A 12,318-nucleotide genomic window follows, 5' to 3' on the forward strand; every position below is an offset into this window, starting at 1 on the left:
CTAGAAGCCCGGCGTGCCGTACAGGCCGGACGGCTGGCCGGCCGCCGGGAATGCACCGGCGCCGCCGGCGGCGGCCTGGGAGCCGAAGCTGGACGCCTGCGAGCTGGTGACGCCGCTGTTGCCGCCGGCGAAGCTGGACACCTGGTTGAAGCCCTGCTGCTGGACGCCGGCGCCCTGCTGGCGCCCTCCGCCCGCGGACGGCGCTCCGTAGCCGCCGCTCACGCTGCCGCCGCCCCTACCGCCGCTCGCGCTGCCGCCGCCCCTGCCGCCGCCCCGGCCGCCGCCGCCGCCGCTCGTGGGCGCTCCGTAGCCGCTGTTCACGCTGCCACCGCTGCCGCCGTTTCCGAAGCCGTTGCCTCCGCTGCCGCCAGCACCGGACGGCGCGCCGTAACCATTGTTGACGCCCCCGCCGTTGCTGCCGCCGCCGCTGCCGCTTCCGCTGCCCGAGGCGTCTGTCTTGCCGATCTCTTCGTTGAGCTGGAAGAAAGACTCGGAGGCGGCGCAGTCGACGTTGTACCACCAGTCGCAGACGAAGTACTTCTGGTTGAAGAGTGTGCCGTTCGGGCACAGGAACGAGTCCATGCGGTTGTCGTAGCAGATGTGGAAGACCTGGACGGTGGAATGCCATGACTCATTAGCAAATGCGGACATATGTTTATATTTGATAATCAATATTGGTGAAAATTTTATCTTTCAATGATGTATATTAATGCCAGGCCAGATAACTAGTGCGGATATGTTGGCCCCGGTTATCGGGGCTTCTTAAATTAGTACTGCTTTTGGAGAAAGACATCTGTATGTCATATCCAAGAGATAAGGTCGAGAAATGCCCGCTGGATCTGGGTCCGATCCTCACAGAGAGATAAATGTCTGGCCTGACGGTCCGCTGACGCAGGGCGGCCGTATCACAGGCAAGCAAGGCTAGAAACACATTCCTCCGTGATCCCGCCCCGCACAGCAGAGTCCCATCTCCCAGCGGCGTGTCAGCGGCCGTCTCCCAGGGCAGCTGCCTCACCTGGCACAGAGCCGGGTCGTTGATGTCGGCGTAGTAGCCGCCGGTCGAATAGTCCTCGCAAGAGAAGGATGTCTCTGGCACGACGGCCAGGGTCGGGTAGTCCACTCCCGGCTCCCCGCCGCCCGGGATCGTATCCTTCAGGCTATGCTGGCCGCCGCCGCCCTGACCTCCGCCGCCCTGACCGCCGCCGCCGTTACCTCCGCCGTTGCCTCCGCCGTTTCCGCCGTAACCACCTCGGCCGCCGCCGCCGTTGCCTCCGAAACTGCCCCGGCCGCCGCCGCCGGTGCCTCCAAACCCGCCGTTGCCCCCGCCGCCGTTTCCTCCATATCCCCCGCTGCCGCCGTTGCCTCCGCCGCTGTTGCCTCCATATCCGCCGCTGCCGCCGCTGCCTCCGCCGTTGTTGCCTCCGAAGCCGCCGTTGTTTCCGCCGCCGTTTCCTCCGTAACCGCCGTTGCCTGCGCCGCCGCTGCCTCCGTATCCGCCCTGTCCGGCGCCTCCGCCGCCGCCGGTGGTGCCCGTCTGCGGTGCACCGTAGCCGGCCTGGGGCTGCAGCTGGGGGCTGAGGGCCGCGCCCGACTGGGGCGCGCCGTAACTGTAGCCGGCGGTCTGGCGGCCGCGGCGCGCACCGCCCCGCCGCCGGCCTGCGCCCGAGTCGGCCGCGGCCAGCGCCACTGCAACGGTCAGGTTATGTGTGAGCGTCGCTGGTTTACTCTGCCCCTGGTGGGGGCGCTACGGGGCGAGTTACCCGCTTCCTTTATATCATGCTTTAACCACAACCACAGAGGGCTGGAAGCGTCGAGGACGAAATAAGCATGAAATGTGAACGAAGTAACTGGAGACATAAATGTGTTCACCATGTTTATGACATTGTGAATTGTTTGAAACATTTTGCACGGCGAGTCTCGGAGGGCACAGCTGGCGGCTCAATGGGGTGTAAACGACATGTCAGATAACAGTGACCGAAACTCGAAAGTACGTACATAAATTACGGGCAAGACACGACAAAGCTGGACACAGCCTCTGTTTTAACCCCACTGCGCGACGCACTACGATGCTGTTGGCTACTGTCCATCCGTCTATCGTGAACTCAGTCAGACTTTTGTGCTCAATGCAGTGAAGAGCACAGGCAAAAGGCGGACGTATTCGGGTACATCGCGGCGGCCGGGCTGACGGTCAGTCGCCGAGCCGCGCGCTGACATCTCCACAGGCCGGGCCAAGCCGCGCTCCGTGAGTCGAGGCCCCAGGGACGACACTGCATCACTGCAGTCATATGGCGCCTCTTCTGAACCCGCACCAGGCAGTGTCGTCAGGTGTGTTGGGGCTCCAGGGACGACACTGCATCACTGCGGTCGCATGGCGCCTCTCCTGAACCCGCACCAGGCTGTGGCGTCAGGTGTGTTGGGGCTCTAGGGACAGCACTGCACTACTGCGGTCACATGGCGCCTCTCCTAAGCCAGGCAGTGGCGTCAGGTGCGTCGAGGCTCTAGGGACAGCACTGCATCGCTGCGGTCACATGGCGCCTCTCCTGAGCCCGCACCAGGCAGTGGCGTCAGGTGTGTCGAGGCTCCAGGGACGATACTGCATCACTGCGGTCACATGGCGCCTCTCCTGAGCCCACACCAGGCAGTAGCGTCAGGCGTCGTGTCGGTCGGTGGTCATGGTATCTCGGCCTTGGTCAATTGTTTCACTGGACTTCGAGACTCCGCCACCATCCAGGTTGAGCCGGCAGCACAATACCGCTCTGGCCAGCGTCGGTCTCCGCCAATGGGAGCGGCGGGGGCGCTGCTGGGCTGGGATGCCCTCACCGACTCACATTCATCCACTGGGGGGGGGGGGGGGGGGGGGGTTGGCGGCCCGGCTGCCGCTGCTGACGTAATTGTCACGGGAGCGGCCAGCCGGAGAGGGATGTGTGAGCGTCGCAGCCCGCGAACAGCCAGCCAGAAAGTGAGGGATCTCATCCATATAAGCTATTGCGCGTAATTAAAACGTCCCCCTTCTCTTCCCATTTGCAGTGCACCAGGTGTAGCACCGACCCCGTTACGCAATTGTGCAACGTCCGTGTTCATAGCACTGAAGCAACTTCGAGAACATTGTTTACACCTGGCCGATAGCACGGCGTTTTTTTACGATACCGATCGTGCTATACGTGGCGCGTAACAGCCGTGGTCGCATTAGACACGGCCGTCGGATTTACATCATGATTGCGGTCGGCTCATCCAGCGCCATCCGCTGCCACACACCGGCGGTCCACAGCGCGCGGCCACTGGCCCGCGGCGAGACTTCGGCCGTTCGTAACGCGGCAAAGAGAGCCGAGGTTGCCGCATTGCTCGTAAATCTAAACAGTCGCCACCGCCAGTTCACGCAATGTGACTTACGGCGCGCTGGTGCGCCGGGCAGCACACCGCAGGCCGATATCCAGCCACGTGACTGCGAGCGGCAACTGCTAATGAGATACACAGCGCTGTTTGTTGTGCGGCCAGTGCCGAAGAGTGTCCCTCAAGGTCTCGGGGGTGGCGGGCGGCGCGTGGACGATCCTGGTCCCCCGGCGCTGTCCGTGACGGAGCCGCCCGACCGGAGCGGTGCCGTGCGGCGGGCGGCGCGCCCGGCCCGGTGGCGTCACCAGCTCTGTCCGGATCGCCCGGCCCGGAGCCCAGATGGAGCGGATCCGGCGATACGGGGCACGCACGCCGACACGGCCGGGTCGCCGGGGCCAGCGGCGACCTGACCCGGCGATGACCCCGCGGCGCGGCGCGCACGAGCCGGCCCCACACAAAGCCGCGCTCGGCCGGCCGTGGCGGCGGGGGGCGACGGGACGCGTGGCATGTGAGAGCACCGACCGCCCCGATCGCTCACAGACCGACGCCAGGCTCGGCGATCGGGCACAGGCTGACTTATTGGCCTGCGGTTTGGCGTTATCCATCGGAATGACCTAAAGTGCAGACATTAAAGTTGGTTCATAGGCTGGATCGTCAAGTTTCTCTTCCCCAAAATAGCAAAACACCATAGCCTACTAAAAGGCTTGATAAGAAACCAATTTCCGATCACTAAGCCAAAGGAACAGATGGCGAGAGCATGCTTCATAATCACAAACGCATAGGCACAAGTGACGCGGCGTTCATCGGTTTTGCAACTAGACAGCCAAAATGTGCAGCAGCAGAAGCAGCATTTGTTTGCAACAGAAGCACAATACAACACAGTTTGTTTGGTTGCTACAAACATGTTATTTGGGGCCAAAGGGAATGTTGGATGTCATAACGAGAGGCCAAAATAGGAGAAATAATACGATTTCATTAAATGGAGTCATTTAAATTAATTCAATTTTAAATACCATGTGCGTGAGTTCGTCATGTGCGCAGTTATTCCTCATTCTGTAAAGAGTTTGGTACGAAATAAATTGTGTCTCAGATACCATAAGATATATTTTCTTTACTTTCTATTGAAAGGATTTGAATTGATTGTTCATGCGCAACACAGCGCAACTTTATCAGCGTTACTTCAATTTAGTCCGTCAGCGCGAATCATGTAAAAACTGCTCGCATGTCATATGTTATGCCGAACCAGCTTGATTTGGTGGCAAGATGAGCGCAGACCTAAGTAGCAAAATAACATTTATGCTTTCGGTGTAGTCATTTCCTCTTTTGGAAGTAAGTGATTAGCAAAGGCCCAGGGCAAAATAGCCTGCAATAAAAAAGAAAAATACTGCATACGAACACCACACTGAACGATGAGAAAAGGAGAAATTTACCAACTCCTTACGGCTGGGAACCATTCACGAAAGACGCAGCGTGAGGGCAAATGTCAGTGACGTGATGCAAATGTCTTGGTCAAATGAGCAGACTCCAATGTCACAGCGCCAAGTTATTGATATCGAGGCCAAAGCTTTCTCACGGATCGAAGCAAATCCTCACCCCCGACGGACCTGCATTCTTCAGGTTGTCAATCACGGGCATCGAAAGGGAACTCTATCCGTTCATTTGGGCGCATCGCTTGCTTCACACGGACGCGATACCCGCCGTACACAATGCACAATTTCGCTTCAAATCGATACGTCCTCCGATGGCGTTCGCTTTTCCAGCATTGTGAGCGCCGGGCACAATGAATCAATTACGCGTGAACAATCCGGCCGCGGGGTGGCCGGGTGACCGGAGGTCAAGGTGAGGGCGGCCAGGGTCGGCCGGCCGGGCGGCCGCTCCCCATCTATCAGCGCGCGGCGCTGGTGATCCGGCTGATTAGGGCCGGCCGGCGCGTGCCGGCCCGGAGCGCGCCGCGAGAGGCTCGTCTCGCCTCGCCTCGGGGTCAGATCGAGCCGCGGCCAGGCGGCTCGGCCCTCGGTCACGTGACCGGCACGCCCAAGCGGCCCGCTCGAACCCCGCCAGCCGGACCATCAGAGCTAAAACGCGTATCCGCCCACTGCGAGAGCGCTTCATAAAGAGCATCATGCGGCGGGGTTCCCCGGCAGGTGTGATGTTATTCCGATTGCGATAGGGCGTGGGAACTGCATTTAAGAATTGGACTTCGAGAGGTGGGAGCTGTGTAAGTATCGTGACACCGAAACCTCACAGATAAACAGGTTTTCGAGACGGGTGTATGCACCAGTGAATTGGATCTCGGGCCATCAACCCCCCCTCCCCCCAACTTGAACCTCAGACCCCCCCCCCCAACTTAAGGAAGAAAGTGCGCAAAATCCGGGTAGAAACCTGTTTGTTAGCATATTTTGGGAGTGGGTTGAATCATTGATCACTGTTCAGCCCTCCATTCGTTTTGCGAAACTACGCCCCTGTTTTGACCGATCTCCGGCGTTATACTTTCTTGCAATAATTTTTTCCTGATAATTGCAAGAACATTGTGGCCATCAGAGTGCAGTTTCTAATTCAGTGGTGTAGTGTGTGTGTGTGGAGGGGGGGGGGGAGTCTTTGGTTCTCTCCGGAAACTTTGGGAAGAAAGTGGCCACATTTAGAAAGAAAACTTTCTGGCTATTTTAAAGGCAACTTTAACCAATTCACTCTGTTCAGCATCCAACTTATGCGGATCTACGCCCCTGGTAACCATTGATTGAGATTGGGTGCGGCAGAAACTCTTCGTAACGGGGTTTCCCTTTTCTTATATGCACAAGCTGATTCGATAGCATTAATTTTTGCGCAGACATTCTGAGTAAAATATGGAGGAGCATTTAGGAAGTTCCAAAACGGACGAAGCAAAATGAATTCTAAATAGGTCCACGCAATTATTTTGTTACCAACATCAACCTTTCAACCATCAAAAGATGACTGAAACAGCAAATCACGAGTTGACACCCCCTGGAATATGCATCTGGACGTAGCAATTTTCTAAGTCATTTTACATTTTACGTATCAGGTCTTCAAGGAAGGACTAGCATCGTGACGATGCTTTCCAGCATCGCTTCGCTATTGAGATAAGTTTACGACCACGATGCAGGTATCTATACGGAATAACAGAAAGGAGGCTAAACGCCGTTTTATGCCAAATGCGTTACGTGCACAGGCTATTTTCGTGACGTCAGATTTTCACATTCCCTGCTGAGGTCCTGACCCTGGCCTCGGGAGTCCCCACCCTCGAGCCGATTGGTCGGGAGTTGGCACCACACCATCCCAACTACCAACCCCTGCGGAAGTCGGAGCATTCCAAGCCATTCCGCCCCACGGAGGGAGCGAATCAACCGCAGATCATCACCTGGAGACCCAGTGATTGACTTTGGATTGCGGATCGGCTCGGGGGTCCGCCCAGTGGGGGACGCCACCGCCCGCCGATCCGCTGTGGCAATAATGGAGCATTGTCGTCCGTTCGGCGCCCGTTTAACGCTGCTTAGGCAACCGGGCTCGTCTCGCCGCAGACAATGGTGCGTCTCCATTAGTGCGCGACTCGGCCTCCAACGGGCTGTTGAACCAGCGCACGCCGCACCTAGCACAGCGGTAACAGCGGCCTGTTGAGCCAGCGCGCGCCGCACCGCATAGCGGTAGCAGCGGCGTGTTGAACCAGCGCGTGCCGCACCTAGCATAGCGGTAACAGCGGCGTGTTGAACCAGCGCGTGCCGCACCGAGGATAGCGGTAACAGCGGCCAGACACAGCAGCGACGCACCTGGCACCAGCGGCCAGACAGAGTCACGGTACACCTGACACATAGTGATTGCATTATTCCTCGGAGAAAAAACAGGAGGATGGGAGTATAGTTGGGTTAACCCAACTATATTCCAACCTAATAAGGCTATCACTGCTGCCTTATCTATGTGAATATGTTCCTCGCTAACGCACTGAATAACTTAGGGGAGGAACATGTTTGCACATTAAAGGCATATATAAATGCCGAGCTAAACTACATACACACATACATGCATACAACGCACGGCGTAAGTGATCACAAGATCCTGCTGCACGTGGCGCCTCCAAGCCCGTCCGAAAGGCAGGGAACGGAAGCTGCCTTAGTTGCTGGGAGATCATCAGATAACATATGGTAATCACATACCACAGTGACTTCAAAAGGCTCGTTAAATTGAAAGCGAACTGTTAACATGGACAACAGCAAGGCAGTGTAAACAGAGCCCGCGACCCTCATTAACCTCACCAACTTGCAATCTAGGGTAAATCGAATTTAACCTGAGCACGTCAAGGCTAAAAAGATATGTCCGTAGTTTCAGAATTACGGCCGAAAACTCCCAAGGACGTCGGCCCCTGAACCCTGCTTCTAGATCGTGTCCATTCGTGCCAGTAAAAGCGTTCGACGGCGCCTCGGAATGTTCGGGTCAGCCGATTGGTTGTTTGTGTTGTGCGAGACGAACGCGTGACCAGGGCAGCGGGCTCGTAACCGACCATGACGTCACACGGACCATCCACGTGGGTGGCACGGCAGGAGATGGTCCGAGGCAGCGGCCCGGCCGCCGGTGCCGGTCCTGAGTCACCGCGCGGACGCATGTGACGAGCCCGAGTCACCGCGCGGACGCGTCTGAGCTTGGGCGGATCGGAAATCCCTGTAACCGTCTTCTTCCATGATTCAGGGGCATACAGAGTCGCCTTACAACGTGTTTCAAGTTTCAAAACACGTCACTTTTGAAACATTCCAGCAGCTGAGACACAAAGCTACTAAATTCAGACTAGGCATGCGGCGAAGCAGACTGGCTGCTGCGACATGTCACCATGTTCCAAATGCATGGCGTAATGTGATCCGACCTTGCGTCGGAAAGTCTACAGCTTGGGGTCGAGCAGGCCCATCTCCAGCGGGCCCAAATCGAAGCACCAGCCATGTCGACTTGTTCATCAATCCTGCCGCGCGACATAGACTGTTGTCTGCGCGCCGCACCACTCACCGGCGTCAGGCAGCGGGCGGACGGCAGCCGCCCGACGACTGTCAAACAAAACCGAAAGGATCGCTGTCGGACAATCGACGGCGCTGGATGCCGAGCGTGCCGACTCGGCGGGAGCCGCGGGAGAGCCGGCCGGCGGCGCGGACGGCGCCCATCCTCCCATGACGGCCGTGGTGTAACCGCCGCTAACCGCTTCCGCCGCGGCGCCCGCCCTGTGGCGATGCCGCGGCGGCCGGCACGCGACGCGCCGCCGCCGAGCGTCGTCAGCGGCGGCCGGTCCGGTGCGGCGCGCGCCGGACATCCCCCGCGCGGGCGGCGCCGCAGCGTGGCACGCACGCGGAGAGCGCGCGTAGAAAGCACCGCCGTAACTTAGCTCTGCTGCCACGTGCGTGCAGCTGGACAGGAAATGTAAAGCCGTGATTGTCGTGGGCTAAAGCCTACGCCACGCTGTTATCGTCGCTGTGATTGATGGCGGTGAATGTGTTTATTGATGAACCCCTCTAGTCAAACTTCACACCGTCACTTTTACAATTCCAGGGGCGCGAAGATGGCTGGGAGCGACCGAGCCGTGCCTGATGATCCGTGCTGTGAACACGAATGGGGCAAAGCACATCATTATCGGTTGCACCAGTCACCTGTCCCATGACAGTATTTCTACTTTCCGAGTGGTGAGCCTACTCACCCAGAAGTCCCATCAAGATGATCTTCATTGTCGCGATCTGGAAGCGAGAAATGCATACATCAAGGTCATGTATGCACAACCACAATGCACAAGTCCTATAACAACGGTGCAGCAGCACCCAAATGCATGGGAAACGATATGTTGAATGACAGCGGAATAGCCATGCATGCAACAAAAAAGAAACTGAATTCACTAGTTTTCTTGACTTTCAGCTTCTAGCTGTAGGACCCGGGCAAAAACCAGATTTCTGAGCTGTCATTTACGTACGCGGTGCATTGATTACGTGCACGGATGAAGTGGCGTGCTGTGCGTCAGAACTGACAATGCTAGATGTCACCTATCTGCCAAGAGTGTCGAGGCAGCAGCCAGTGATACATTCTAGGCTAAAATTCAACTGTGTGCGCACGCACTGCTATATGAATAGGCGTGTCCGACTCAGGCTATAAAGTCTGCAATCAAGTATAAAGTTTGTTAAAGTATGTTGGTTAAAGTTTGATAAAAACCGTTAAAGTCTGTTCCAAATAACTCAGATTTTCCACCTGTGATGCCAGTTCTTACAACGCTCTTTCATCAAATGCCTCTTAGTCACTATCAGAAAAAAACACACTGTCCTCAAAAGATTTGTGCCGGTTTACCCGCCTGAGGGCACAGTTAAGTAAAGTTTTTGGCCAAGCCGTTTCCGCGAGATAACCCGTATCTGACAATGCACATTATTCAAAACCTTTTAATCCAGCAAAAGCCCAAAGATCTTGCTGCTTGTGTCGCACGCCAGACAAACACCGACGACGGTCAACCACGCCACAGCCTGGCCGCAAGGCTCGCAGCGAATTCATTGGGCGTTTCAACTAACTGACTTGCCGCCAGCAGATTTGCGAGCGGGTCACACTTGAGTGATTATGTCACGATGAAACATTCGGAACATACAGTTTGTAAGGTGCCCTGTGACTTCAATGTGCTTCACCAGGGCTTGAGATGCTATCCGAAAGTTTGACCCCCGGCGTAAGGTGGCACGGGGCTGTCGACGTTATTTTTATCACTTGATCTGAAATGGGCGAGCATTGCCCATTCGACTGCCCTGGACGTATGTGCCTGTGCGCGTAACTGCCGTAACGACGCGTTAAGTGCTGGGAGTGATGGCCTTTTGTTGGGGTCAGCTGGATCCTGCAATTAGGGTGGTACGAATCGGAGCTGACGATCTGCGGCTTTTTGGGACTCGAATCCAAGGTTGTGTGACTCTAGGTTCGGTTTTGTATTCGAAATTCGAGTGCATTCGAACGCATCTGAATCTTTGCATCGAAATCTCGAACTAATGCTCTGTATCAAAAGGAGAACGGGCTTTTCAGTCCAATGCAGAACTACAGAATTCGCGTTACATTTGGTTGTGTGCACGAGATGCGAGCAGAGATAATGATTCAAACAGCGCAATGCCTATTTTTCCAATGTGTTGTGGTACCCCTCTGCCCCCCCCCCTTTTCACCCCCAACCTTGAGCTTCCGTCGTTCCTGCCATCGGGGCTCGTTCATATGCCAAGCCCAGGGCCAGAGAAGCTTGGTGGTACCTGTCAGCCAGCCAATAGTAAACGTGACGTAGGTTTGATCGGTACCATCAACAAGGTAAGAATATTAAGATGCACTCGAAGCTGTGGCTGCCGGGAAAAAGCCTTTTCTTCAAAAAGGAAAAGTGACCTTGGAGTGACCCGGCCTGGTCTTGTCATTACACTTTTGACAACATTCTCTTTTTTCAGCCAATAGTTGCAGCTCTGTTTTTCAATTTTCGGGAGCAGCGTCCCAATATTCCAAAGCCAGCAAAACAAACAACAAAGCTGCGGAGTAACACCGCAGGGCGGGCTGGGACTGAGTCTAGGTCAGGAGGCCAGAGCTCGGGTCGACACAGAAAAAACAACGCTGCGGAGTGGCCCCACAGGAGGGGGGGGGGGGGGGGGGGTGTGGGACTGAGCCTAGGTCAGGACGATCACGGATCGGAACGACACAGAACCAGCTAGGGAGGGACGGGCATGCTTTTGGCAGAAATGGCCGTCACTGCACACAACAGGTAATGCACACTCGAATGCGAACTCAAGATGCGGTGCTCTCAGGGTCACGTAGGACTAACTTTGCATCTCGACACCCAGGACAGGAAAACCCTGGAGCCGTGGGCGCAAAGTATTGATGAGCGTGCCGCATATAAATTGTGCACGTAGTTCGATGCCATTTTATCTATAGGGACGCTTATAGGCGAACGATGAGCGACTAAAGTTTCCCCAAAACGACCTCAAACACTTCTGTCTCGGGCTCATTTTAAATGTTGCAGCCCCAACGCCCAGCTCTGGTCCGACCAGTCACGCCTTTGACAAGCACATATTTCTGCACCCGCGTGTCACAGCTCTACGCGGTTTGCAACAGCAAAGGGATCCTTAGCAACAAGAGATGCAGCTGTTTAAACAGTTATACGGCATAAATTTAAAAGCACCAGCAGTCTGATCTGGCTGGTCAGCTGAGGAACTGCTTGATTAGTGCGGTGTTCCTGCAGTATTGCAATGTGAACAAAAGACAACCTTCTCCGTTCAGTCGCCTCTGGAGCACACAATTGGTTAATGTTGAAAAAGCTGCGGGCCACGGATCAAAAGCGTGCTAAGCCCTCAACAGACCCCGGTGGCAGTGATACGAAACCAAGACATCTAGCCAGAGGGAAGAGCTGACCAGCGGTGCAGACGGGATCGTGGATCGATGTATGCAGTCAGTCACGCGCACTCGATCACGAGTCATGGAGGCAATGGCGTCGGGGTGTAGGGCGTCATACCTTGCTGGCGAAAATTGTGGGCCTTGCCAGGCCCAAAGCAAATAATTTTTTTGAATATACATTTTACCAAATTTGCATCTGAATCGTATACAAGTGCCTGTTCGTTATTTTGTCACTGCTCGAGGACGATTGGTTCAGTTCGCTTACGTTTTGGCATTATATATTTGGTGATAATACGATTGCTGCTACCTCACCCGTTCCATGCCGCAAAATGTGAGAAAGACATGTGGCAGCTTTAAGCGCGTTGCAAGTGACTTGCTATGAATATCGATCCATTAGGTTTAATCAAAGCATCATGGTTTTTCTCCACAGGTTATCGGAATATACTTCTGATCTCACAACGCGCTGTCAGATGTTTATTTTTTATCTCTGTGATCCACGACTAATGTTTAACATACATGAAAATTTACGTCATCTGCTGTGCCGAAGTATTCAATTAACTTCATTGCTGAGTAATGAACGCTAGTACAGAGCGAGAGTACAGCACTAAGTCTCAGCTACGGGTA

At 55.5% G+C, this 12,318-nt stretch overlaps 1 protein-coding gene across 1 annotated transcript; it reads right to left on the bottom strand.

Annotated features, from left to right (window-relative positions):
- On the bottom strand, positions 1-6,985 carry LOC119092306 (glycine-rich cell wall structural protein 1.8-like). Its single transcript, XM_037215274.1, has 4 exons — positions 6,981-6,985; positions 1,016-1,349; positions 322-609; positions 1-33 (listed from the first exon to the last, which is right to left on the bottom strand). The coding sequence occupies exons 1-4, from the start codon at positions 6,983-6,985 to the stop codon at positions 1-3; spliced, it is 660 nt and encodes a 219-aa protein (XP_037071169.1).
- Positions 6,986-12,318: the final 5,333 nt, after the last annotated feature.

The sequence above is a fragment of the Pollicipes pollicipes genome, unplaced genomic scaffold (genome assembly GCF_011947565.3).
Source record: "Pollicipes pollicipes isolate AB1234 unplaced genomic scaffold, Ppol_2.1 Scaffold_3447;HRSCAF=4054_pilon_pilon_pilon, whole genome shotgun sequence".
Taxonomy (NCBI): Eukaryota; Metazoa; Arthropoda; class Thecostraca; order Pollicipedomorpha; family Pollicipedidae; genus Pollicipes; species Pollicipes pollicipes.